Source organism: Delphinapterus leucas, chromosome 4, assembly GCF_059928025.1.
Source record: "Delphinapterus leucas isolate spDelLeu-1000000601 "Yukka" chromosome 4, BTC_Dleu_Yukka2, whole genome shotgun sequence".
In the NCBI taxonomy this organism is placed as follows: Eukaryota; Metazoa; Chordata; class Mammalia; order Artiodactyla; family Monodontidae; genus Delphinapterus; species Delphinapterus leucas.
In genome coordinates this window covers 251,082-277,763 of record NC_143132.1, presented here as the reverse complement: position 1 = coordinate 277,763, position 26,682 = coordinate 251,082, and the positions used below count along the sequence as shown (strand labels likewise).

Sequence of the window (26,682 nt, the reverse complement as noted above, 5' to 3'; positions counted from 1 at the left end):
GTCTGTGAGTTACTTGGTCTCCGAGCTGTCGGGTCTCTGTAGCAGGGCCTGAGCCACAGGGCCTGCCCACGTGTCCGGGGCCCGACCAGCGTCCTTGCCTTCAGGATAACCTGGTCTTCGTCGTGGGCAAGCTGGACGGGCTGATGGTGGTGGGGGTCCGCAGACACAACGCGGACGACATCGTGGCCACCGCACTGGCCGTGGAGCCCATGAAGTTTGTCTACAGAGGCAGGTGATGCGCTGCGGGTCCCCTTGCCGTGCCTTTAGGTTCCTTCTCTAGCTAACCTTCGAGAGGTCTCCTGCAGTGGAAGGAAAGCCCGGTGATTTGAATACACAAAACCTAAAAATTCCTGTTCATCAGAGGAACTTCACAAAGAACAGGATGACATTTGCAGCGAGGATGCCAGAGTTGGAGTCCTCACCGCCCACAGAGCTCATGGTTCCTTAGAGGGTGAGATCCAGACCTCGACCTGGGCACGGAGCACAGTGCGCGTGAGGGCGAGGGCACCTGGGCAGCTGCCGGAGAGCCTCGGGAGTGCGGGCTGGAGCGGAGGGCACCTTTTTGCCTGAAATCACCCGAGGCCGTTGTCTCCTGGGATAGAGTCAGTTCGCCTTCTCTGAATGTGTTAGGCAGTCACTTTACAGATTCTCATGTCCATAGAGCACGTAAGGGGGCCCCTGGCCCGGGCCCCGGGCGGCTGGGGCGGGGAGGGGGCGCCCTGTCCAGCTTGTCCAGCTCCGAGCTCTCTTTGTCCTGGAGGAGGCAGCCCCTTCTCCTAGTTGGTCCACTCAGCCACTGCATTTCTTCACTGTATTCTTCTCAAGGTAGTGCTTTCGTTACTCAAGCTAAGGTGCCTATAAGCCTGCCTGGAGCCGTCCTTTGAATATACCTTAAAGAAACAGTCAGGGAATTCTGCCAGTGGTAGGTGAGCATGGTCTGCCGGCCCTTCTCCGGGTCAGGATGACGGCCGCGAATAAGCACTCGGGAGAAACCAGCAGGGCGGGCAGGCCTGGTGGGTGCGTGCAGCCTGGAGCCGGGGCGCACAGGACTCAAAGCAGAAACCGGAGACACCGTCAGTGCAAGTGTCCACCGAGCGGACTCCGGGGTAGCCCACGCCTGCTCCTGGGTGCGTTAGGGAGCCTCGCATGGCCACCGACACCTGATGGCACCTGGAGGTGAAGCCGGCCCAGCGACTAGCGGGGGTGCAGGGTGGTCGCGGCGGCGGATGGAGAGGTGGCCTACCTGCGTCCACCAGGGAGGAGCTGTGCACTGGACGAGGTCACGGCGTCCCGACAGGACAGTGTTTAGCAGATGGAGTAAATGTAGGGCAGAGGCGGCTGTAGAGTGAGCTGATAAGCTGGAAAGCCAGATAAAGGAATTTCTCCAGAAGTCAAGAAATAGAAAGTTTAAAAGAAAAATTAAGAGGGAAGTGGAGCAAGAAGGCCTGGCATCCTGAGAGCAGACTCAGGGTGGGGGATGTGTGTCTGGACCCTGAGGAAGGGGGCCCGTGGGGTGGGCCTCCAGCCAGGATGCGTCAGACTCCCCAGCAGAGGGGCTGGAGCCAGAGGATGACAGTGCAGTAACGTTTTAAGTTTTTCAGAGGAACTTTTTTTTTTTTGCCGTACGCGGGCCTCTCACCGTTGTGGCCTCCTCTCCTGTTGTGGAGCACAGGCTCCGGACGCGCAGGCTCAGCGGCCATGGCTCACGGGCCCAGCCGCTCTGAGGCATGTGGTATCTTCCCGGACCGGGGCACGAACCCGTGTCCCCTGCATTGGCAGGTGGACTCTCAACCACTGCGCTGCCAGGGAAGCCCCAGAGGAACTTTTAACCTAGATTTTATATTCATCCCAAGATGTCACTTAATTGTGCAGTTGCAGTAAAAGTATTCTTGGGTACGTAAGGTTCAGAAGTTTTGTCACAAAAAGACCATGTTTGTGAAAACACTTTTGGGTGAGGTACTAAGAGAAACAAGATGTGTGAAAGTAAGGAAATGTTAATACTGGGTAAAGTTTGTTGCATTAAAGAGAGTGGGTGCACGTGTGCGTGTGTGTGTGCCTGTGCGTAGCGGCCAAAGGAGCAAGCCAGAGAAGGTAGGTCAGTGAGGGCCCAGAGCTAGCTTGGCAGCCGTGCCAGCAGGATGGGCGTGATGGGGAGACAGATGCTTGTCTCATAAAGAAAAGGAGAATCCACTCAAAGTCCAGAGGAAGAAAAAGGCAGCACAGAGAAAAGGAGAACATGTCGAACTTCTTCGATCAGACGCGAGAAAGAAGACCACTGCCGTCAGCCACAGACAGGAGCAGAGTGATGGGTGGTGCGAGATTTCATCTGGTCGAAGAAATAGATAATTAACAGAACTTCTCGACAGAGGCTTCTGCATAAAGGAGTGCATCACATAGATTAACATTGCAATTAAGGAAAACGTTCTTTACAACATGTGCCTGGTTGTTTGCTGTGCACTGAAGTGCTCTCTGTTTGTGAATCGAAACTTACTTCATCCACATTGGAGGAGGTTCGTGGCTGCTTCCCTTTAAATTCTGTTGGACAACGTCTCCCTCCAGCCCTGCTGCGGGTTCCGTCTGGGCAGGACGGGGCGTCCGCGTCCCGGCCCCCCTTGCCGGGCCGTCATCTCTGTCCCTTCCTCCCCCAGGATTGCGGTGTTCTCCGTGACAGTGCTGCACGATGACCGGATCGTGCTGGTGGCAGAGCAGCGGCCCGATGCCTCAGAGGAGGACAGCTTCCAGTGGATGAGCCGTGTGCTACAGGTGGGTGCGTGTGGGCACTGGCTGAGCGCGAGCTGACCCTCGAGGTGAGGGGTGGCCCCACGGAGCTGCCATCCACCGGGGTGAGAGATGTAAACTTGCACGCATCGGTGTTGTGCTTTGAGAATTTCAAACGTGTAGCAAGGTGGAAGCATAGCCCAGTGAACCCTTCGCGCCTGGGCTGGGACTCCGCGTGCTTCCCACCTCGTGACACCCGTTTGACACGCACATGCCCTCGGCCTCACCCGCGTGCTGCGCACTGTCCTTCCCTACACGTCCACGTTTACATCCTTAAATAATGAACTAGATTCAACAAGTTCTTTTGCCGGGAAGGGAGTAAACTTTGCCTTCAGTAAAGAGCACAAACTAAGTGTCCACTCAGCTTTACTGAATGTAACTTACATGTAGAAGGAGCCCATTTTCAAGTGTCCAGGTTGATGAGTTTTGACAAGTATACGCACCCAGGTAACCACAGGTAAGAGTGCTCCCGTCTAACGGGGAACCGCTGGCTGCTTTGTGTCGCCGGGGATGAGCCCTGCCCCCTCCCTGGACGTCCGTGCAGACGAATCTCAGTGTTGGCTCCTGGTCTGGCATTCTTTCCCTTGGCATCACGTTTGTGTGGTTCCTCGTGGTGTGTGGATCAGTGGCTCATTCCTTTTTATTGCCAAGTTGTGTTCTTTTGCTTATCTGTTCACACCTTGGTGGACGTTGGGTTGTTAATTTTTGGCTATTGTGAATAAGGCTACTGTGGACAATAGTGTACAAATCTTTGGGTGAATTTCAGTCCTGGCGGCTTTTCAGGGAAGCCCTCTGGTGTCCCGACAGCTCCGGTTGGTTTTGTGGTGTGTGCTCGGCCCCAGCCACCTAAGAAAGGACACTTGTACAGAGCAGACAAAGTCCAGTGTCGGGGAGGCCAGGGAGCTCTGAGCTTCAGAGGATCGGTTTTTCTACTAATATTTACAACGTTTATTTTTAATGAAAATTTTTAATGTTTTGTTATGGAATATTTCTGATATACGAAACATACAAAGGAGAGTGTAACAACCCCTGTGTGTCCATCGCTGCTTCAGCAATGACCGACAGTCAAGGCCCCAGCCGTGCCCCGCCCATCCTTCCCGCTTCTCCCTCGGGAGTGCTTGGAAGCAAATCCCGGACTCACAGATTTTACCTGTAAATTTGAGTATTTCTTTCTTTAAAAAAGAAGTACCAGTATCACGTCTTAAAAATTAACAATAAAATTTTTATTCAGGTATAATTGACATGTAACACTGTATTAGTTTCAGGTGTACCACATAATGATTTGATTTTGTATATATAGTGAAAGAGTCACTACGTCTAGTTAATGTCCGTCAACACACAGAGTTACAGAATTTTTTTCTCGTGGTGAGCACTTTTAAGATCTACTCTCTTAGCAACTTTGAAACACAGAGCACAGCATTATTAACTACAGTCCCATGCTGTACATGGCATCCCCAGTACTTATCACCTTATAACTGGAAGTTTCTCCCTTTTGATGCCTTCACCCATTTCTCCCACCCCACCCCCACCCCTCACCTCTGGCAACCACCAATCTGTTCTCTATGTCTATGAGCTCATCTTTTTGTTTTTGTTTTTAGATTCCACATGTAAGAGATCATATGTTTTTGTCTTTCTTCATCTAATTTATCTCACTTAGCATAATACTATGAAGGTCCATCTATGTTGTTGCAAATGGCAAGATTTCATTCTTTTTTATGGCTGAGTAATATTCCTGTGTGTGTGTGTGTGTGTGTGTGTGTGTGTGTACCACAGTTTCTTTATCCATTCATCCATTGATGGATGCTTAGGTATGTTGGCTATTGTAAATAATACTACAATGAACAGAGGGGTGCATATATTTTTTTTAAGTTAGCATTTTGGTATTTTTTTATTCACTTATTTATTTGTTTTTGGCTGCATTGGGTCTTTGTTGCTGCATGCAGGCTTTCTCTAGTTGCAGTGAACAGGGGCTACTCTTTGTTGCGGTGTGTGGGCTTCTCATTGCGGTGGCTTCTCTTGTTGCAGAGCATAGGATCTAGGCACATGGGCTTCAGTAGTTGTGGCTCTCGGGCTCTAGAGCGCAGGCTCAGTAGTTGTGGCACATGGGCTTAGTTGCTCCGTGGCCTGTGGGGTCTTCCCGGATCAGGGCTCGAACCTGTGCCCCTGCATTGGCAGGCGGATTCTTAACCACTGCGCCACCAGGGATGTCCAGCATTTTTGGTTTTTTTCCAATAAATACCCAGAAGTGGAATTGGTGGATCATATAGTAGTTCCATTTTTAGTTTTTTGAGGAACCCCCATATTGTTCTCCATAGTGGCAGCACCAGTTTACTTTCCCACCAGCAGTGCACGAGGGCTGCCTTTTCCCCACATCCTCGCCAACACTTGTTGTTTCTTGTCCTTTTGATAATAGCCATTCCAACAGGTGTGAGGTGATATCTCATTGTGGTTTTGATTTGCATTTTCCTGATGATTAGTGATGTTTAGCATCTTTTTATATACCTGTTGGCCATTTATATGTCTTCTTTGGAAAAATGTCTATTCAGGTCCTCTGCCCATTTTTTAATTGCATTATTTGATTTTTGTTTTTGTTTTATTTTGCTGTTGATTTGTATGAGTTTCTTATATATTTTGGATCTTAACCCTTATCAGATATATTATTTGCAAATATTTTCTCCCATTCAATAGGTTCCTTTCATTTTGTTGATGGTTTCCTTTGCTGTGCAGAAGCCTTTTAGTTTGATGTAGTCCCACTTGTTTATTTTTGCTCTTGTTGCTTTCGCTTTTGGTGTCAAATCCAAAAAAATCATCACCAAGACTGATGTCAAGGAGTTTACCATAGCCTCTGTTTTATTCTAGGAGTTTTACGGTTTCAGGTCTTACATTCAAGTCTTTAATCTATTTTGAATTAGTTTTGTGTGTGGTGTCCAGTTTTCCCGACACCATTCATTGAGGGGGCTTTCTTTCCCTGTTGTCTGTTCTTGTCTCCTTTGTTGTAAGTTAACTGACCACATATGTGTGGGATTATTCCTGGGCTCTCTATTCTGTTCCATTGATCTACATGTGTTTTTGTGCCAATACCATACTGTTTTGATTACTATAGCTTTATGATATTTGAAATCAGTGAGCATGATACTTCTAGCTTTGTACTTCTTTCTTAAGATTACTTTGACAATTCAGGGTCTTTTGTGGTTCCGTACAAATGTTAGTGTATTTTCTAGTTCTGTGAAAAATGTCATGGGTATTTTGATATTGCATTAAATCTGAAGATGGCTTTGGGTAGTATGGACATTTCAACAATATTAATTCTTCCAATCCATGAACTCAGAATATCTTTCCATTTATTTGTATCTTTTTCAATTTCTTTTATCAGTGTCTCATAGTTTTAAGTGTACATGTGTCCTTCACCTCCTTGGTTAAATTTATTCCTAGGTATTTTGTTCTTTTGGATGTAATTGTGTATATAATTTATATATATATATATATATATATATAATTAAATATTTAGTCACTATTCAAATTTCCTGGATTATCTAATGTTTAGTATGTGTGTTAAACTCAGGATCAAAATAAGGTAAAAATGGCACTTGGTGGGGCCAGGCTTTTAAGTCTTTTTTAATTTTTTGTCTCACTATGAACTAGTGGATTATAGTTGTTATATTTTTGACAGTGGTCAGTGGGAGTCTCTTCGGACTGGCTCTTGAGCCCTTTAGACACACCTCCTGGGTTCTTTGAGGCCACACCTGGGAACAGGAAGCTCGATTCCTGGGGAGGTGGTGCATTTTGTGTCCTAGACCCGACACTCCTGGGGCCCCGCTGCCTTCTAGGGGAAGTGGAATTTGGGCACTGTCTGGGAACTTGATGTTACTGGCTTTTTTCAGTGGACAGAGTAGGAGGTGATGTCCGCCTGCTTTGCAAGATTACCTGCATCATGGGTTTATGCTGCTAGTTCCAGCTCAAGACCTCAGGGTTTTTTCTTAAGTCACCGATCTTTCTCCACAATGAAAAATTGCAGTGGTGATACTTCCAGCAGAAGTACTCGTGCCCTGAGGCCACTCTGCACACACCATAGTCTCCAAATAACCGTCTCCACACTACCTCTCAAGTATGAAATTTCCGAGCGCAGCTTAAGATGTTTTTTCAATTCTTTTTGCCCGTGGGACTGGACTAATGAAATTCCTGTGTTTAAAGTCACTATAAATAGATTCTCTCTGGGGCTGTGCTACCAACCTGATTCCACTTTGGTTGAGTTCAATTGTTTTATTTTACTTTCAGTTGTCAGGGATTGCTTTTTTAAATTTTAAGTTTTTTGTGTGTAAAATATATACATGGTTCCAAATTTGAAAGCAAGGCGTATTCAGGGGAGTCCAGCTTCTGCCTGCCTTGCTGTTCACTGCTTCTCCCACAGGACGTCACTTAACTACTTTTACGGCTTTTTTTTAATGTGAGCAGTTACAGATTTATATTCGATTTGTGTACATACACAGAACGTGTGTGTAAGTGATAGGAAATGCACACTCGCCTCGCCATGTTTCTCTTCTAGCAAAATGTCCCAGAGGTCACAGTTCCCCGTCTCATGCCCCCCTTTCCAGGCCATCGACAGCATCCACCAGGTGGGCGTGTACTGTCTGGCCCTGGTTCCTGCGAACACCTTGCCCAAGGCCCCTCTAGGAGGGATTCACGTTTCTGAAACCAAACAGCGCTTTCTGGAGGGGATGCTGCACCCGTGTAACGTGTTAATGTGCCCTCACACGTGTGTTACCAACCTTCCCAAGCCTCGCCAGAAGCAGCCAGGTTAGTGTACATCCCACAACACGTCTATTCCGTCTTCAGACTGCAGCAGCTACGCTTCTGTTTAACTGGTGCAGCCCTGTTGAACGCTCCATCTCTGGGGTCGGGGCTAAGAGCCAGAGCGAACGGCACACCGGGTCGGTCCCCACCTCCTGCCCCCCAGGGGAGAGCACAACCCCACGTCCCCAGCATGGGGATTCCCCCCGCCTGTTAGCACCCACCCCAGGACTGGATTCAGGCCTGGCGTCTGAGCTGTGGAGGCTGCTCCCTGGGGGCAGAACTGATGCCCAAGAGCAGCCCTGGAGCTTGGAATGTAAAGCGCCGCTGCGGCCACCATTGTGCCGTGGGGCGCCGGCCACGCCGAGGCCACGGGGCCTGTGGGCACTGCGCGTGCTGCTACTCGGCTCTGTCATCAGCCACGGTCACCGGGTTGACCTAGGAAGCCCCAACAAACGGTCAACTTCCCTTCCCTGGTTTAACTCTTAGGTACGGTTTTTCATTCCTTTGGTTATGTAAATTTTTAGTAAATGCTAACCTTTGTTGATTATTACACACATAAAATACCATTAAATGAAACACAACCAGTAAAACAATGAGATAAATACATTAAGAGTTTAGCTGTGGCTGAGGTCAAATCATATCTCCCCAGGGCATCTGCCATGTGGTGAATGTCTCCATCTGGCTTGTTTGTAAGAGAGAGATTCTGTTTGTCACTTAGCATAACCCTTGTAGCTGGTTTCCCGGACACCTGTGTCATAGTGAAGAATTAAATGCCTGCCTGTTCAAATAAAAAGTTGTGTGATGATTACCTCTCAGACGTCACCCACCTCTCACTCGCAATCCCCTCTCGTTTTCTAGAGGTTGGGCCAGCCTCCATGGTTGTTGGGAACCTGGTCGCTGGGAAGAGAATCGCTCAGGCCTCGGGCAGGGAGCTGTCTCACCTGGAGGACAGTGACCAGGCGAGGAAGGTAAGGGCGGGTGGCTAGGGGGAGGAGGGGCCTCCCTGGCGGCTGGGAAGCCGCCAGCACTGAGCGCCCCCCGTGCGCCCCGCAGCTCCTGTTCCTGCCCGACGTGCTGCGCTGGCGGGCCAGCACCACGCCCGAGCACCTGCTCTTCCTGCTGCTCAGCGCCAAGGTGAGGCCGCCCACGCCTGCAGGCCATTCGCTGCCCGCCTAGGAGGGGGGCTGAGGTCTGTTTCCCAGCCGTGGCGCTCAGGCTCAAGGCCTCACGTTTGGAGAACAGCAAGCCTTGGCACCCAGGCCCCGGCTGGCCTGCCTCTCTGTGTGGGAGCCTCAGCTTCCACACAAGCCACACAGTTACCTTTCTGTGGCTTTTATATTTAACAGGAAAATTCTCATTACCTTGTCTTTTGATTATGAATAGTATGCATGTAAGTACTCCTAAGTGAACTAAAAGGAAATGTTTATTTTGTAAAGATTAGGAATTTAGACCTTCTACATTTGCTGATAGCTTTAACATGACAAATACTGCTTACTGCCCTGATCCTGGGTACCTTTCAGCGGGCGTTACACGATACCAGGGGCTTCTAGGGTATAAAGGAGAAACTGTAAGTTATGGGCCAGTAGACAAACTATGAAAACGTGAAAAATAACAATGAAAACCCTGCATGACTCGCTGTCAGACGCTCCCGGGCCCACGAGGACGCTTGTGCTCTGACGTCTTAGAAACACTGGGCTTGGGACTTCCCCGGTGGTCCAGTGGTTAAGACTCTGCACTCCCAATGCAGGGGGCCCAGGTTCAGTCCCTGGCTGGGGAACTCAGATCGTGCATGCCGCATGGTGCAGCCAAAAACCAACAGAAACACCAGCCTGGCTTTCAGTCCTGCTCATTACTGGCCACTGCTCCTTCATTCAAAAATATTGATTGCTGCCTGCTACATACACAGTGTTAAAGAAGACAGAAAAGGCCCCTGTTCGCCAGACAGTGAATTAAGTCTTCCTGTGGCTGATGGAATTCTAAAGCCAATAAGTAACAGTTGACCAAGATAAAGTCAGCTCATGGCGAGAAGCTGAAAATCAGTGCAGCCGGGGCTGTGAGGCGGCGAGGCCGGGGTACTGGGCTGACCCCAGGCGTGAGCTGTGAGGGGTGTGACGGGGCCCGTGATTCCGAGCGACTCCTCTGGATTGTAAGAGGGCAAGGGTGGGAGCAGCGGGCCAGGGGGCTGTGGTCCAGGCGAGAGATGGCCACCCAGAGAAGAGGACGTGGGGATGTAGACAACGTGTGAGGGGGGTCAGAGGCAGGCCCGCGGGATCGAGGGTGGCCTGCGTGGGGGCTGAGCGCCTGTGCAGATGGGGCGCTTACCAGGGAGGAGGGGGCTGTGGGTGGGCGTGTCCAGAGACACCACCAGGAGCACAGTCAGCCCAGAAGACCCCATGATCGTCTTTAAAGCTCAGAGCTCAGGAGGAACCAACAGAAGACCACCTGGCCTTCTCCAGGTGCATTCCAAAAACTTGTAAGTTTCTGCACTTCTTTTGGCTTGTCAACCTTCTCAGGTTTGAATTGTCCTTAGGTCTCCAAGGATATGCCGGCTTTCGACCCGGGAGGAGACCTGTGCCTAGCAGGTGGTGTCCCTGGCACGAGGTGGCCCCTAGCCTTGGGGACTGGGGGGGCTCTGGGCCGTTGGGCTCCCGGTGCGTGCCTGGCATGGCGCTCTTTACCTCGGCTTGGGTGTGAGGAGAGCCTGACCTGCTGTGCAAAGCCCCCGGACCTGCGTGGTGCGGCCTCGGCCAAGGAGCAGTGAGGGGTTTGGACGCTGCACCGGGCTGTCCTGGAGGCCGGTGGTGGTTAGGCCGAGTGGCGCCGTACTTCTCCTGAGAAGGACCGAGAGAGCTGTGAGGCCTGACTCGGGTCGGCAGGGGGAGGGAGGGTCAGCTCGGAGCTGGTCCCTGGCCCAGCTCTCCTCCACAGAGACCCAGGTGCGGGGTGCCCCACCAGCCACTCGTCCGCCCAGGCTCCCTGAAAGAGCAGCCTGCGGCGACCCAGGCCCCGGGACCTGGTGGATGGGGTGCCTGAACATGCGTCAGGGTTCAGTTTAGGGGCCTGTATTTACTGTTTCTCATTTGCTTATGTGTGTTTATATTCAAGATAAGGGTTGCTTTTAGGGAGGGAGAGGATGGAATTGGGGGTGTATGTAGAGTGGTGATGATTTATAAAAGAGACATTGAAACAACGTGGCAAAATACTAGGTAATGAAAAACTGGATATTTATTACATTGTTCTTTATACTACTGTTATATTTAAAATATTTTATCATAATGGCCAAAAGGGTTTTCTTCAATCGCCAAGTCTTTGACCGTGGTGGACGACCAGGGTCTGCGAAGACTGCAGACGGGTCTGGAGTGGCACCTGTCCTGGTTCCTGACCACAGGGGCTCAGACACGGGCTGTGCACGGAGTGTCCATGGGTCGTCCCCTGCCCCCCGCTCAGCAGTGCCCACGATTGCTTTCCTAGGGCACAGTCACCAGCACCACCACCTGCATCCAGCTGCACAAAAAAGCTGAGAGAGTGGCCGCTGCTCTGATGGAGAAGGCCAGGCTCACCACCGGGGCCCACGTGGCCCTGGTCTACCCCCCAGGTAAGGACCTGCCGGCCTGCCCTCTGCCCGTGCCCACCCTGCGCTCCCGTCACGCGTGCCTCCACCCCTGTGAGCACTTGTATGTAATTGAGTCCACTCTTGCCTGTCCTAGTGCAGCCTTTCCTTTCTGTTTGCTTTCTTCATCTGGCTGTTCTTCCCGCATCTCTCCCCTCTGTTTTATTACTAGAAAGCAAACACCCTTGTAACCACCAACCAGGTCGAGAAATGGATCTTTGCTTTTCCCGTCCCAACCACCTCCTCCATTCTCCAAAAGTAGCCTCTGTCCTGACCTCTGTGGTCACCATTTCTTCCGTTTCTCCATAGTTTGATCACCCAGATGAGCGTCCTAGTCATCACAGTTTAGTCTGCCGATTTTCTTTAAATCTGATATATTTTTAAGTCTCCTTTAACCTGCAGGCTGCCCTCTGTCCATCTCTTCTGTGGCCCTGGAGTGTCCCCGCCGTCTGGAGTGGCTCCGTGTGTGCCGCCGGGGCGGCTGCTCCTGGGCTCCCACAGGGAACCCCGGTCAGACTCCCGCGCAAGACCCTAAGGCTGTTTCTTCCTTTTGCAGAATTAGCCGCTAGCAGCCATTGACCTTCTCTGTCCCGCGTTCATTAACGCTTTAAGGGCCACTAAATGGTGCTGTTCTAGCTCTGCCCTTTCTTTTTCACTTATCAGCCAGAAACTATAAACAGACACTTGCCCTCGTTAGTATCTGGTCACCCAGTGGTAGAATTCAGCTGTGAAAGGTAGAGTAAGTGTTGCTTCTTTCCTTCTATCAATGAAGTGAATTCTGTTTCTTGGCGCACCCTAGTGGGAGCTTGCTCCCACGTCCTCGGGTGTGACCTCCCACCCTAATGCCTCCTGCTGTCTGCTGGGACCAGGTGCCCCGGCCAGTTCTCCGTGGAGCCTGGTGTTCACAGCACCAGCCTGGGCCAGGGGCTCGTCCCTCCTGGGCCGGCCGCTGGCCGTTGGCCCTTTCCTTGAACAGAGCTCTGATTTAAAATGAGTATAATAATTATATCTTGGAGACAGGCAGTGCCTCATGAGTTCATACTGCTGCACCCGATCAGATTCAGGGTTACAGGCTTTTACTGAACCCTTCTTGACGTTCCGTCTGCTTTACGCCTGTGTCTCCCTTCTTCCCTACTGAGAATCCTGATTCTCCAGGATGGGAGCCGATAGAATTCAAATATCCCAAGATCACTCACTTGCTTTATCCTGTGTCACAAGCAGCACCTCCAAAATAACGGTAGTAATACGTGACCACCTGTGTGATTTTTGAAAGCAGCTTAAATATTTTCACACGTGCTTTCTCCACCCGTTTTCCCTGTAGCTGTGCTCTCTGTGTCACCGGGGCGGGTGGGGCTGGGGGCCCGCAAAGCCGGCCTCTCCTCACCCTCAGTCCCGGTGACTGCGTTCAGTCTCTTTCTGCCACGCTGGTTCTCTAATTGGTTTCTCAGGAAGGGTTCATGGGAACAGTATCCCCTGAGTTCTTGCTTGTTGGTAACAGTCTGTACACTTCGTAATGAAAGTTGTTTTTGCTAGATAAAAAAATCCCTGACTCACATTTTCTTTTCTTGAGCCTCTCAAATATGTGTCCATTTTCTCCTGGCCTTAAGCATCAAGTCTGACGATAATCTAATTTTCTTCCTCTTATGAGTCACTGGCCTTTTTGCTCTAGGTGCCAAAAGGACATTTTTTTTCCCTCCTTAAAGTCCGGCATATGGTTGTAACATTGATTATCACAGGGCAGCATCCTCTTACCTAAGGTATCTTTGGAAGGCAGCTACGCTCACCACTACACCATCAATGCCGTACAAGGCATAAGGTATCTTTAAATAAGAAGATGCAAATCTTTTCTTTCTTTTTTTTTTTTTTTAATTTCAAGGAAGTTTTCTAGAACCGTAGTCTTTTCTCTGTCCCTTCCCTTGCTTTGATTTTCTTCGCATCTCCTGACTGCTCCCGTGGCCCACGTGTTAGGTCTTCTCTGTCGTTTTCCCCAGGAGTGTCTCCGTTGAGTTTCCAGTCTCGTCCTCTTCGTGGTTTCTGTGTCCATTGTCTTGTTTGCTCTTGGGCTCCTTCTAGTTCCATCTTCGTTTCTGAAATGATTTTTTATAATTTCTACTTCTTTCCTCATTTCTTTTTTCTAGTTCTGATTTCTGTTATTCTTTCATATCTTGCATCATTTTCTTAATGCATTTTAGCACATGTTAAAATGGGCTGCAGTTCTTATCTGCTGACTTTGTCTGGACAGATGACGATCTGCCCCTGATTCTTTTCCTTGTACCTTGGGTGGGACTTGGCCCCCGGGCCATCCGCACGGACCCCCCACCCCTCCCGTCTCCTCCTGCGCCCCGCACCCTGAGCCCCGAGCCCCACTCCGTGGGCCTCTCTGTGTTGGGCTGGATTGCTGGCCCCAAACCCTCATGGCTGCTCACTGGCGCCGGTGAGTGGGTGAACGGTTTCCGCCCCTCGCCCTGCTCTCTGATCAGACCCACAGTTGTGGGAACAAGATGCCTGCGCCTCCCCAGTCGGGACATCTGGGCCTCCTGGGGGCTCCCAGCCCTCCCGGCTCCCTCCGGTGCCACCTGGCTCCTGTGGAATCCCCTCACTCTGCCCAGTGCGGCCCCTATAGCCCGTCTTCCCCGTCGGCGCCATCTCACCTGCTCGGCGCCTGCTCTGCCTCTCCTGCCTTGTCTTGGGGTCCTGGCTCTGGGAGTTTGCTGCTTGGCTGTTAGGGGATGCTTTTCTCCTGCGTCTGGCACACGGGTGGTGGCACTTGGAAGACCTTTCCCTTTCCCTTTCCTGGGCGGCCTGGGCCTTCGCTGGAACAGGAATCACAGGTTTCTCTGGCGTGGCAGGTGCTTCCCCAGGGTTGTAGGTGATTTTCTTTTTTCCACCCTTTATAAGTCTGTTGTTGTTTTGCCTGGAAGCTTGTTGGTTCTAGTTCAGGAATTTTACTGGGAAACGCCTGGGTCTAGGTCCTCTCTCACTTTCCTGCCCACTTAATCTTCATCTCAGGAAACTGTTCTTTTTCATTACTGCCTTTTCTCCCTCTTTTTCATGCTTCTGGAACTCCTGACTCAGGTTTTGGGTACCGTCTCTTTTCAGTGTGTCTGGCAGGACACGACTTGTGCTGGGCACTTTCTCTCTGCTTGTGGGATCTAGGGTCCTCTTCCCAGGGCGCTGCCGTGGAGGGCTCCCTGCCCGGCAGCCAGGGCGAGCTGGCAGCCCGGCCTGTTTCTGGACGTGGACGCGTGGCGGCTCGGACACCTCGGGCTCCCACTGGCGTTACAGTTACGCTGCTCTTCCCGGTCCCGGGAACGTGCGGTCATTTCTCTCCAGGACTGTTTGCAGCTCCCACTCTTCTCGTCTCCCTGGCCTCAGTGTGAGGCAGACATCTCCCCGGCCGAGATGAGGCCAGGGACACAGCCGCTCGGGAGCCCCGGCCATCACCGTCCACAACCGGCGGAGAGCCTGGGAGGACCACGGCCATGCAGGGGCTCCGGGCTGCAGCTGCAGGCGTGCAGCGTGAGGACATGTTGGGGGTGAGGGATGCTGAAGTAACAGGAGAATAGGAGAAAAGACGGAAGGAGGCCCGACGCCTGTCTCTCTTTGGGGCATGTTTGACACTGTTTATAAAAAATTTTTAGTGAATAAAGGAAAATGCTTGTTGAAGTCCTGAATTTACAACCTTACCAGCAGGTGGAGAGTATAATGAATAGCTGGAGGGCAGATCCCACCCTGCTTGAAGTTTTGCAGATGGACACCGGTGTGTGTGCGTGCGTGTGTGTGTGTGTGTGTGCACGTGTGTGTGTGTGTGTGTGTTGCGCGTGCGCACGTGTTGTGCATTTCCTGATTTACTGCGAGGGGCCAGGACTTTCTCCTTACAGGGGTGTGTGGCCCTGGGGTGACTCTCTGGGAGCTGCAGGTGGGGTGCGGGCAGGGACAGGGCTGCCCCGCATGTGCGCCTGGTGATGCCAGGACAAGAGGAGGTGCACACGCAGGGACGGCAGGAGCTGCATGAGCGCGTGGAAGTGAGTTGCTGAGGGTGCTTTCTTGTGTTCAGTTTGGTGACACCTCTGTGGCGCGTGGGGCAGAGTGGCCCTGCTGGGTGTGAGGATGCTCACACGCGTGTTGAGCTGCCTGCTGGCTCTGTCTCCTGAGCTGCCCGCACGCACAGCGCAGATGGGTGGTCCCTGGTGGGTGGGCTCAGGCCCGTAAAGATGACCGTGCTGAGTACCCCTGGCCCTGATGGAGCATCGTGAACTTGTAATCTGGTGAAACCCGTGAGCTGGGTTAAACGTTGTGTATTTATTTTGACCCTGGAATCAAAACAGCCTGAGACTGGTGTCTGGTAGCCAGATGTTGTCAGGCAGTGCCTTGTGTGATTTGAGGACAACATCTGGAGGAGTCTCCAGGGTGTGGGACTCAGGTGTCCTCAAGTCGGACTGAGTTCAAGAGGGGAAGATGGATTTTAAGTGTGGTACAGTTCCCCCCGAACTTGAAACACATGAAAGAGTTGAAGGAGCAGCCAGTGGTCCCCCGTTGTGGCGCGGGGTTGAGAGCGGGGCAGGGACATCCTGGCCCATCCCCAGGGGTGTGGGCCTCCCTGGAGAAGCGGCCAGGCCCCCCATGTCAGGGCGCAGATGCACGCGAGAGGTGCAGGGCTTCCGGGGTGGGCAGCTCGCCCACCCGCCCTCCATGGCCTCCTCTGGGCCGTGATTGCGCCCCCCCCACCTCCTGGCCTCCCCGTGTCTGGGCGGGGGGTGACCTGCAGCGGGGTAGCTCTCTGTCCCTCCGTAACAGCGCTGTTCGGTGCACACCGTTAGTGTGGAGGAGGGTGGTTTTATTCAAGCACAGCAGGTGAGGCCCCGGTCTTTCTCGTGGATCCATGGCCCTGGACGTGGAGAGCAGCCTTTGACCCGCTGACGCCCTCTGACCATGTGTCTCCCCAGGGGTGGACCTCATTGCCGCCTTCTATGGCTGCCTGTACTGCGGCTGCGTGCCCGTCACTGTGCGGCCCCCGCACCCCCAGAACCTCGCCACCACACTTCCCACCGTCAAGATGATTGTGGAGGTAGGCAGGCACCACGGCCGGCAGGGCGGACCTGACCGTGGGCCCGTGTGCAGTTCACTCCCAGGCGCCGAGTCTCACTTGTGCCTTCAACCCCTGTGCCCTGCAGGTCAGCAAGTCTGCGTGCGTACTCACGACACAGGCCATCACGCGGCTGCTCAAGTCCAAAGAAGCACTGGCCGCCGTGGACGTCAGGACCTGGCCGACCATTCTAGATACAGGTGCGCGTCCTCGCTGCGTTGGTGTGCTCGCTGGCCCCGCCAGGATCAGCCCCCTTTCCTTCCTTTGTTGTAGGGATTGCGTTGTCGCCACGTAAACATAAAGGTTGGCTAAGAGCAGCTTAGCAGCTTCAGTAAATGGTGAGAGGCTACTAACAGGAGGCTCGCCGGCTGGGTGCCTGACAGCCTATGTCCACCAGCTCGAGCCTAGAGCCGGGCGCGCAGAACGGAGGGCGGCTGGTGGGGAGCAGAGGTCCTTCCAAGGCCCGGCGCCTGTGGACAAGCTCCCCTTGCTGCCTTTCATGCCCACGCAGCGGTTGGCAGTTGCGGGGACATAGACGGTGCCCACAGCACACACACACCCGTCCTGGGTCCCCATCATGGGTGTGTGCTCCCGCGCCCCAGGAAATGCTTGTGGGCCCCCTCTGCCTTGGCCTGTTGGGTCAACCATCAAGACACCCCAAACCAGCAGCACCCTGCAGGCTCCATCGATAACTCGAGGCGCACGGCCACATGGGTGCCAGCCGGCAAGCAGAGAGGGGTCCCTCCTTCCCCATCGCACCTGGTGGGTATAGGTGCCTGTCCTTGCCCACCAGGGCACTGCCCACGAGAGGAAGTCAGGGACCGTGTTGTCAGTGGCCACCTGCCTGATACCAGCAACAGGCACGGGGAGCTGGTCCAGGGCGGCTGGCAGGGCGCCCAGGGGTGGGCCCCGGAGCAGATGGGCTCCGGGGAGTCCCCTCACCTCACCCGCTCCCTGCCCTTGCCTCGCCTGCGCCCAACTGTGCGTGGTCAGTGCTGTGCCCATCTCATGGTCCTGAAGGAACGCGGTGAAGCACCCAGAGCCCTGGGGGCCCATCCTTAGCACTCACTGTGCACAGAGATGTCGGTAATCCTGGCTCCATCACAGGCTCTGGGACCCTGGCCAAGTCCCCGCTCCTCTGAGCTTTCCTGTGGGGCTCTCTCGGCCCATCTCCAGCCCTCTGTGTCCACCTCGTCCCCTGTCCCCATCCCCACATGCTCGGCATGGTCGCGAGGGTCCGTTCCACGTGACCTTCCCTGCGTGCACACGCGGCCTGCTCTCCCGCAGCCTGACTTCTGCTCTGAGCTCCCCAGCTCCCCAGGTGCGTCCTGTCTCCTCTCTCCCCACGAGAACCTGAGCTAGCATCCACGCCACCCATGTCTCCTGACCGACAGATGACATACCCAAGAAGAAGGTGGCCAGCATCTTCAGGCCCCCGTCCCCAGACGTGCTCGCATACTTGGACTTCAGCGTGTCGACCACGGGGATCCTGGCGGGTGTGAAGGTGGGTCCTCTGGCTGGAGCTCCCCTCCACTCCGGCCCCTGACACAGTGGGCGGGCAAAGGGCAGAAGGGTGTTGGCTGCAGGTCTGTGCAGGCCCTTCCTCCTCCCAGAGCTTAAAGCAGCAGTTTTGCTCCTTAAAGTTTGTGTTAAATACCAATATACCCCAGGATTAGGTTAGCCTGAGAGTGACGCGTATTTTAGTGTTTTATGGTAATGTCTAAACTTTCTGATTCATGACTATCTGGCCTCGAGGACCAGGTGACTTGGATGAGTCTGTCACATTAGCAGGCACCAAACGCTCCACTAAAGTTCTCTATTACCCTGAACTTTCGCCTAGAAGATTCCTAGTGTGCCATACCTGGGTACTGATTGGTGTATGTGGGATTGGGGCCAGCCACCCTTTCAGGAAGTGAAGGTGTCCGGCTGCTGTGGGCAGCAGGCACTACCGTCAGCCCTCCCTCTTCCCTCACATCACTGAGCAGAGCTTTCCTTTCACTCCTTAAGATGTCGCACGCAGCCACCAGCGCCCTGTGCCGCTCCATCAAGCTGCAGTGTGAGCTGTACCCCTCCAGGCAGATCGCCATCTGCCTCGACCCCTACTGTGGCCTCGGCTTTGCCCTGTGGTGTCTGTGCAGGTGAGTGGAGGGTGGGTGTGCGGGTAGAATCCCCCCACTCCTTACCCCACCCCCAGCTGAATTTCTTCTTCAGACGCCCCCTTTCTAAGGTGCATTTTTGACGCCCACCAAGCAGAGGATACATGTGTGAGTGGGTTGGTTTGTGTGGGTGTTTGGTGGGTTGGAGTTCGGGTCTGAAATTGAGTAAAAGAGTAAAAATGCCTTTTTATTAAGTGCACACTCTCCGTTACTACTAATTCCATCCAGAACAGGGAAGTAGGAACCCATCTTTGTAAGCAGAACCCCGTCCTTGCCGGCTGGCCCATCCCTGACAGCGACCCTGGATCCTTGAGTGCTGGTGGCGGGACCTGCGCCCCCAAGTTTTCTACTGAAAGCCCCACTCGGCCAGAGCAGAAAGGGTGGGCTCTGCCGGGAAGGGCAGTGTCCTTGAGGGGAGAGGCGCCTGCACAAGTGCTGACCCCGCCCCTGTTGCTGTCGCAGTGTCTACTCGGGACACCAGTCGGTGCTGGTGCCCCCGCCCGAGCTGGAGACCAACGTGTCCCTGTGGCTGTGGGCTGTCAGCCAGTACAAGGCCCGTGTCACCTTCTGCTCCTACTCGGTGATGGAGATGTGCGCCCGGGGCCTGGGCGCGCAGACAGCGGTGCTCAGGGTGCGTGCCGTCCGGGCCTGGAGAGAGCCCCGGACCTCTCCCAGCAGCCGAAAACCCTCCCGGGGCGCCCCGCCCCCTGCTGTGAGCTCCCCCCCAACACCCCGACACACACCCATGGTGCACCTCCTGGGAGGAGAGGGGGGCGGGCGCAGGGCAGGGTGGGCCCGACCCCGGGTCCCCGAGGCCTCAGGGGCTGGAGCCGAGAGGGCGGAGCGGGGGAGACAGAACCAAGGAGGCGAGGCTCGAGCAGCTTGGCCTTTACGCTCAGACCCGGCGGTGTGCGCCCACTCCTCCCACAGATGAAGGGCGTGAACCTGTCGTGCGTGCGCACCTGCATGGTGGTGGCCGAGGAGCGGCCCAGGATCGCGCTCACACAGTCCTTCTCCAAGCTGTTCAGGGACCTGGGTCTGCCTGCACGCGCTGTGAGCACCACGTTTGGCTGCAGGGTCAACGTGGCCATCTGCCTCCAGGTAGGCGGCAGGGTTTCCCGCTGGGCGCCACGTGCACACGCTGTGCTTCTCCGTCGGCCGTGGGTACTTTCTGGTCCTCCCAGCCTTTGATGTTGCGTTTTCCAAATAGCACGTTAGCTTTGAGAGCTGAGCATTTTACTTTAAAAGAGATTCTGTTCTTGATGAACAAAGACTTATTTGGAAAAATCAAAATGTTTTTGACCAGTGACTATTATCTGGAAGAATTTCTAAGTTGGATATGGTATGCAATTAATATTCTAAAGCAAGAATAACCTAATTGTTTTTTAAGACATCTAGCAATTTTAAGTGGAAACATTAACGAGTGTGATAATTTATATTGCCCAGAATTCCTTTTTGGAACATTAAGATATTTTACTTATTAAAAGGAAACGAAGTTTCAGAACAGCTCACTCCAGTGCAGCGCTGTTTACTGCTGCTGAATGCAGGGGACTCTGCCTGTTCTCCAGACTCCTACTGGTACCTCAGTCCCACTTCTTTCTAAACCACGTTGCATGCCTCACGCACCCACGTTCAGGAGTTGTTGGGAGGAAAGGCCTCAGGGGAACCACAGTTCCTCATGCCCAAGCCCGTACTGGCCGGTGCCTGCCAGACACAGGGAGGGTCTCGACTGCGGAGGCGGCATCCTGTTGTCCTGGTGTTCCTGCGACAGCCTCTCCACAATGGAGACGGCTGACCATCTCGCTCGGACCCTTGCTGAGTGGCAGGAGGAGCGGGGTGGTCCTTCGTGAGGTCCTCCTGTTGTAGACAGTGCGACTGCACCTCGGCTGCTGGCGCAGGGTCGGTGGCTGTCAGCGCAGCCCTTCTGCCTGCTCAACGTCTGGCAGCCCGGCCCCTCCTTCCTGGAAACGCGATGGCATCTGTGTTGCTTATCAGCACGTGGGCAGCAGAAGTCTTGCTGGGACATTCTTGGTTTGCACTTTGAGATGCAGTGACGCACTTTGCTCTCTCTCAACTGTGTTTCTCACGTGCCTGTGCTCTCTGTGTTTCCTGTGGCTTCTCCTCCCTGTCTCCCTCTGCTGGCCTCCTTTGTCCGCCCAACTGGCTGGGAAAGCTGGCTGAGCAGGTACAACTTTGACCTCGCCCTCGAGGTGCGTCTGTGCTTCCCATGCGTTCACGTGGCCTCTCGTGAACTCCAGACAAATACGTGTTTCTTCTGCTCACAGTGGACGTTATTTGACATGTTACAAAAGCTCCTTTGTAACTGAATTTAAGACAAAAAGTATTTTCAGAAGCATTTAACCTTCATTTTAATCAATTGCCTCTGGAGGAAAGGCTGTGTTTAGTCTCAATGAAAAAATTTCCATTTTCATTCCAGGGCAGACATAGGTCGCTTTGGGATCTTCAGAGAATGATGCTGGGGCGGAGTGTCCGTGTAACTTGATGTTCCTTATCTAATGAAAAGGAACGTGCTGTCCTGTAACCAGGGCCAACGTCAGCTGTCAGATGAGAGGAGAGAGAGTGAGGACGTCATTCTGGCAAATCCCTGGTGGGGCTTCGCTGTGCTCAGTCCTCAGGAGAATTAGGTCGGAGCGAGCATGGCTCAGTGAAAATGCCTCAAAACCCATAGCAGTGTTTTCTTAGAGACCAGCGGGAATAGAGCTATCAGGACTGAAATGTGAAACTGTTTGACTTGACATCTTCCTTCAGTGTTACTGGAGGTTTCCCTCGATGGTACCAAGCCTTGTAGATGTTTGCAGGAAGGCAGACTCTTGCTGGGAGCAGAGCAGCTGCCCTCCCGGCCCCACCCCACCCCCAGGGCCGGAGGAGCTGTCCCCCAGCTGCACCCGTGTGGAGGCGATGCCCCTGGAAACCACGGTGTGAGGCCCGAGTGGACGTACCTCTGCTGCTCCCCTTGCAGGGCACGGCCGGCCCGGACCCCACGACCGTCTACGTGGACATGAGGGCACTGCGCCATGACAGGTAACAGCACCCAGGCCCCCGGGCAGCCTGGGCCTCCCCTGCATCCCTGTCCTCCCTTGATCAGTCATTCCCACGACCAGGAAGGGAATGACCTTCCAAGAGTGACCGAGCATTTGACACGTGGCTTTTTATGGGGTAGAAAACAAGTAAGCCCATCGTTGGGCAGGACAGAGGCATCACGTCAGCAGGCATGTCCCGGGGGCCATGGTGTGTACCTGCGGGTCGGGGTCCCTCCCAGCTTTGGAGCCGGATCCCAGTTCTGGATCCTCAAATGCAGCTTGAGGTAAACCATGGTGGAGCTTCCCGGGGGGCGAGGCCAGCTGGCCAGGGGCCCCCCGAGGACATAGAGCCAGCTTCTGCCCTGATCAGTGCTTGGTGCGCCACGCACCCGAAGTCACTGCTCCAAGGTCACAGCAAGGTCCTGATCAAAAGGCTAAATGTTGTCAACGGACTGGCTGTCGCAGTGATAATCAGTTTCTGACTACCTTGTGAATTGCCTTTTTAGAGATTGTTGTCTGTGTAGTAAGTTTTATTCTGAAATTTTTCCCTTGTTAATTTTTAGGGTACGTTTGGTGGAACGGGGTTCTCCGCACAGTCTGCCATTGACAGAGTCTGGAAAGGTAGTGCAGGGGACTGGGCCTCCACGCTTGCATCGTCCCTGGGAGGTGCTCGCCATGAGCACAGACCCCTGTGGTTGGGCTGGGCTGGGCTGACGTAGAGGCCTCTCCTCGCTGCAAACACACACACACACCACACACACACACCACACACCACACACCACACACACACATACATACACACCACACACACACCACACACACATACACATACATACACACACACACACCCCACACACACACCACACACACACACCACACACCACACACACATACCACACACCACACACATACACACACATACATACACACCCCACACACACACACACCACACACCACACACATACACACACACACACCACACACACACACACACACACTTGCTAAGTCTTTACGTCTACATCTGAGCTCCAGTTCCCAAAAGGGAGGACCTCAGGTGCAGAGATCTAGAAGGAACTACACTGCTGGGTCTTGAGGCCACGGGGCGCCTGTTGCCTTCATGGCGGCCCTGGAGCAGCGCGCTGGGGCCTGGAAGAACTCAGCCCGTGGCCCAGGTGACAGCCAGGAAGTGGTCCCCACCACAGTGGCAGTTTACCATTAAAGCAGTCCAGGCCTGGTGCAATCTCAGGGGCCCAGAGTGGGCTCAGGTGGTAGGGCTGTGAGACCACCTGAGGGCACCCAGGGAAAAACTTTGAGCCACCGTGAGGGGTCAGCAGACATAGAGCCAGGAGAACAGGCGTTCTCAGAAGCAGGGGAGGTTCAGAGGAAGGAAGAAGGCCCCCAGGAACTGTCAGACAATGTGATGGTGGGGGGAAGGCCTGCGCCCCGGCCCCGGCCTCGGGCCTCCCTCTGCAGCTGCACAACCAGAGGAGGGCTCGGCACAGCCCCTGCTCTGCTCGCACTTGCCCGAGTGCACGCCACAGCTGTCCCCAGGGAGACGGGGAGGTGCCCGTGGGCAGCAGCGCAGGACGAGCCCGCGGTGAATGTGAGGGAGGAGCAGGTGGGGGCTGTGCACCAGCAGGGGCCGCCCCAGAGGAGGAGCAGAGACCTGGGGAGAAGGCTCAGCTGGCGTAAAGGTCCTGGGGCCACGGGGAGGCCTGCGTGCGGGAACTGCACTGGGGGGAGGGGAGGAGGAGAGAAGGGCGCTCTCGTGGGCAGGTGGGCGTGGGGCCTGGGAAGGAAGGCACAGACCCTGGAGGAGGGGAGTGTGGACACAGGCCAGGGCTCCCTTCCTGTCCTTCCCACGTGCACAGAAACGCCCTGTGTGCAGTCCGTGTTGTCCTTTCTGCAAACGCAATTCTTAATTCTTTCTGGTGCCTTTTTGTTTCCTATCACACATGGCTCTGCATCCGTTTTCGATGGACTTTCCCCCCATATTTCTCTGTTATGATAAATTGGCGCTGACAGACCTGGGTCCTGGAAAGACCTCTGGCTTCAGGGTTTGGGTGGGTGGGTGGGCCACACGGGGCGGGGTCAGAGGGTCAGCAGCATCTGGGGAAACAGAACGACCCCACCAGGGCTGTAGGGGCAGCACGAGGAGAGGAGGGTCTGGCGCCGGCCACGGCGACCTCCTGTGACCCCTCGTCCCTTCCTCCACTGCCTGCAGGTCTCCACTGTCATCTCCCGTTTTATACCTGGGGAACTGAGGACACAGAACAGGTGTCCAGGAGCAGCCAGGTGGTCTGACTGGAGCCCAGTGAGGCCCCGCAGGCCCAGCGGGGGTCCTGGACCCGGGGCACACTCCCCTGGAGGGCCCAGAACCCGTGCTCAGCAGCTGCTCCCCTCTGAGTCTGGGGGCAGGAAGGCCTCTTGGGGGCCAGGTTTCCATCCAGAGCCGGGGGCTCAGGGGGGCCGGGGTGAGGGGGGGACGCAGCCGAGGCATTTGGACCCCCGGCACTCGTGAGCTCTCACAAGGGGCCTCAGGGAAGGGCCCCCTCGACCCCTCTTGCCGTCCAAAATAGGGTCCATTCTCAGGAACTGGATGATTTTGCTAAGATTCAGAATTTATTTTTCTCTATTAAAATCTCTCCTGTTAAAATTCAAAGTCAGATTTAGGTTGGCTTCTGAACCTGATCACCCCCGTGTACGTGTCACATCCTTTGGATCAGCTTCGAAGGACGTTGTTTTGACGCACTTGAGTCAGGAGGGCCGTGCTGCCTCTGACCCGGAGCACGGTTCTCCTTGCAGATCCTCCCTGGAGTGAAGGTCATCATTGCCCACAGCGAGACCAGAGGGCCCCTTGGAGACTCGCACCTGGGCGAGGTGAGGCTGCGGGGCCCCAGTGCCCCGGACCTGCTCTTCACCCTCCTCCCCGTTCTGCCCCGGATTTGGGAGTTCTGAACCTTTGGGGTCGCACGTGCTTTGGGGAACCTGTCCCCACAGTGCTTGTGCTCCTGGACCCAGCCCCTGGGTAGGATTTCAGGGTCCTGCCCTTGGGATGAAGCCCCCCACCCTGTTACCCCACTAGCAGAGGGAAACCTTGAGTTGCAGGCACTGGGTGGCTTAAGGAGCCTCGCAGGAGCCAGCAGCCATGGAGGAAACAGCTGTCCCTTGAAGAGAAGTTCCTGCAGCCCCCAGTGAGGGACAGCACGGGGCAGACCCCATAGCTAAGAGGGATGGTCTTCTCCATCCTGGGGACACGGGGCAGGGGGTTCCTCACTGCCCCAGGACACAGGTTGTGCTGGGGTCCTTGTTATGCCTGCGTACAGCACCTGGTCTAGAGTAACGGGACAGGTGGGACCCAGTACCTGGTGGCCAGGATGGCAGGTGGAGCCTGGGTGCCCAGGCTGGTCTGTTTCGGTGGGAATGGTCTCAGCTCCCAGTTCCGGGCCTGGGGGCCAGCATCCTGCACTGCTGAGGGCAGCACCCACGGATGTCCACACACACTGCCTGGCCCCTGACCAGCTGGGACAAGGGCATGGGTGGGCCTGGGGCTCATGCCGCATCGGCCAGGAAAGGTGTCCCAGTCCCAGGGCTGGGTGTGCTCTGCCTGGGGCCTCGCCCCAACCCTACCCCCTTCCTGGCCAGCTGGGCCCAGGCCTGTTAGGGCAGGAGTGGGTCCCAAGACAGTCCTGGCAGGTCTGCCCCAGGCCGGGACCCATGTGGCCACACTGTCTCCTCTTTCGGACCCTGCTTTTGGGGGATACCTAGAGCCTGGTAGTCAGTCGGGAGCCGCCTGTGGGTCCTGGAGGGCCCTGGCTTTAGAAGGGTGCCCTGGGGGCCCGTGACGCTCTGGGCACCGTTAGCCCACGTGCGGGCGGGTCTGCGCCCCGACTCTCGCTGGCCCTGTGTGCGTGTGCACGTGCAGGTTGCTCCCGGTACATCGCTGTCCCACAGGCGTGTCTCCGGGTTCCAAGGAGGGGAACGGTTCGTTTGAAGGAGGACAGTCACTTGCCTGCTTTCCGTGCCTGTTGTTGTAACTTAGTTCGAGTGCCCCGTCCCCACCCCCGTGTGCTGTGGTGTTGCTGCCGTGAATCGGCACAGACTGTGCCGGGCACCGTGGCGACTGACCCCCTCGTCCCCTGGGCCCCCAGGTCTGGGTGAGTAGCCCGCACAGCGCCACTGGGTACTACACGGTCTACGGGGAGGAGGGGCTCCACGCCGACCACTTCAGTGCCCGGCTGAGTTTCGGAGACACCCAGACCGTTTGGGCAAGGACTGGCTTCCTGGGATTCCTCCGAAGGACAGAGCTCACCGACGCCAGTGGAGGTGAGGGGTCCCTGTGCAGCCCCACACCGGCACCTGAGCCCCATGCGGGTGGCATCTTGGGGGCCCCCGCTGACTCACCTCGCCCCTCGCTAGGAGCTCGTGTCTCTAGGTGCCCTGACACGGTTTTCTCTGAAAATTACTCTTTTTCCTTCACTGGTCTTGGACCCCAGCCTCTGTGGAGGATGTGGGGTTGCTGGCAGAGGCTGTGGGCCCCCCAGGCTTAGCCGTGGGCGCGTCTCACTAGCCATCTGTTGGGCCCTCCCCACACGGCCCCCCAAGCTTTCAAAGTCCCTTGGCCACAGCACGCTGGCCAGATGCCATCAGAACTTTTGGGAGCCCCTGTAGCTGCTGCTTCGTTTCCAGAGATAGCAAAAGTTATTGTTAAATACATATTCAGACATGGGCGTAACTTCTCTGAATCTCAGGGGGCCGAGCGTGGCAGGAGGCTGTTGTCAGGCAAGGTTTGAGTCGCCAGCCATTGGCACCGCGTGCCGTGCTGAGGTGGGCGAACTGTGCTGTCCACAGAGCGACACGATGCGCTGTACGTGGTGGGGTCTCTGGACGAGACGCTGGAGCTGAGGGGCATGCGCTATCACCCCGTCGACATCGAGACGTCAGTGATCCGGGCACACAGGAGCATCGCCGAGTGGTGAGGGCCTGGGGCGCCTGTCACCCAGCTCTCCGGGGTCAGGGCAGGCACTTCGGCCATGCCGGTGAGGCAGCCACCTGCCTCTCCAGGAGCAGACCCCAGACACGCTCTTGGGATCATGGGCTAGAGACCCCTTGTTTGGGTTTGCTTGGTTTTTCCTCTTCCTCATCAGTCTTAAGCGAAGAGTCTGTCCGCAAATGCACAGGCAGAACGTGAGAGCTCCATGGTTATCCTGAAACGCTTCT

General features: G+C 54.9%; 1 protein-coding gene and 1 pseudogene across 13 annotated transcripts in view; both read left to right on the top strand.

Annotated features, from left to right (window-relative positions):
- Positions 1–26,682, top strand: part of DIP2A (DIP2 acetate--CoA ligase A) — a 91,760-nt gene that overhangs the window by 62,846 nt on the left and 2,232 nt on the right. For 8 of the 13 annotated variants that reach the window (XM_030760895.2, XM_089910076.1, XM_022597069.3 and 5 more), the window contains 17 exons: positions 105–232; positions 2,649–2,763; positions 7,371–7,572; positions 8,428–8,537; positions 8,623–8,703; positions 11,041–11,164; positions 16,126–16,247; positions 16,354–16,465; positions 17,660–17,769; positions 18,273–18,403; positions 18,884–19,133; positions 19,352–19,522; positions 21,402–21,463; positions 22,026–22,083; positions 24,268–24,342; positions 25,614–25,788; positions 26,314–26,437. In XM_030760895.2, coding sequence (XP_030616755.1) covers positions 105–232; positions 2,649–2,763; positions 7,371–7,572; positions 8,428–8,537; positions 8,623–8,703; positions 11,041–11,164; positions 16,126–16,247; positions 16,354–16,465; positions 17,660–17,769; positions 18,273–18,403; positions 18,884–19,133; positions 19,352–19,522; positions 21,402–21,463; positions 22,026–22,083; positions 24,268–24,342; positions 25,614–25,788; positions 26,314–26,437 — 2,150 coding nt within the window. Of the gene's footprint in view, positions 1–104; positions 2,764–7,370; positions 7,573–8,427; positions 8,538–8,622; positions 8,704–11,040; positions 11,165–16,125; positions 16,248–16,353; positions 16,466–17,659; positions 17,770–18,272; positions 18,404–18,883; positions 19,134–19,351; positions 19,523–21,401; positions 21,464–22,025; positions 22,084–24,267; positions 24,343–25,613; positions 25,789–26,313; positions 26,438–26,682 lie in introns of those variants that run through there. The other 5 variants (XM_022597063.3, XM_022597066.3, XM_022597070.3 and 2 more) reach the window with 4 other exon arrangements.
- Positions 22,138–23,512, top strand: LOC149749248 (uncharacterized; annotated as a pseudogene).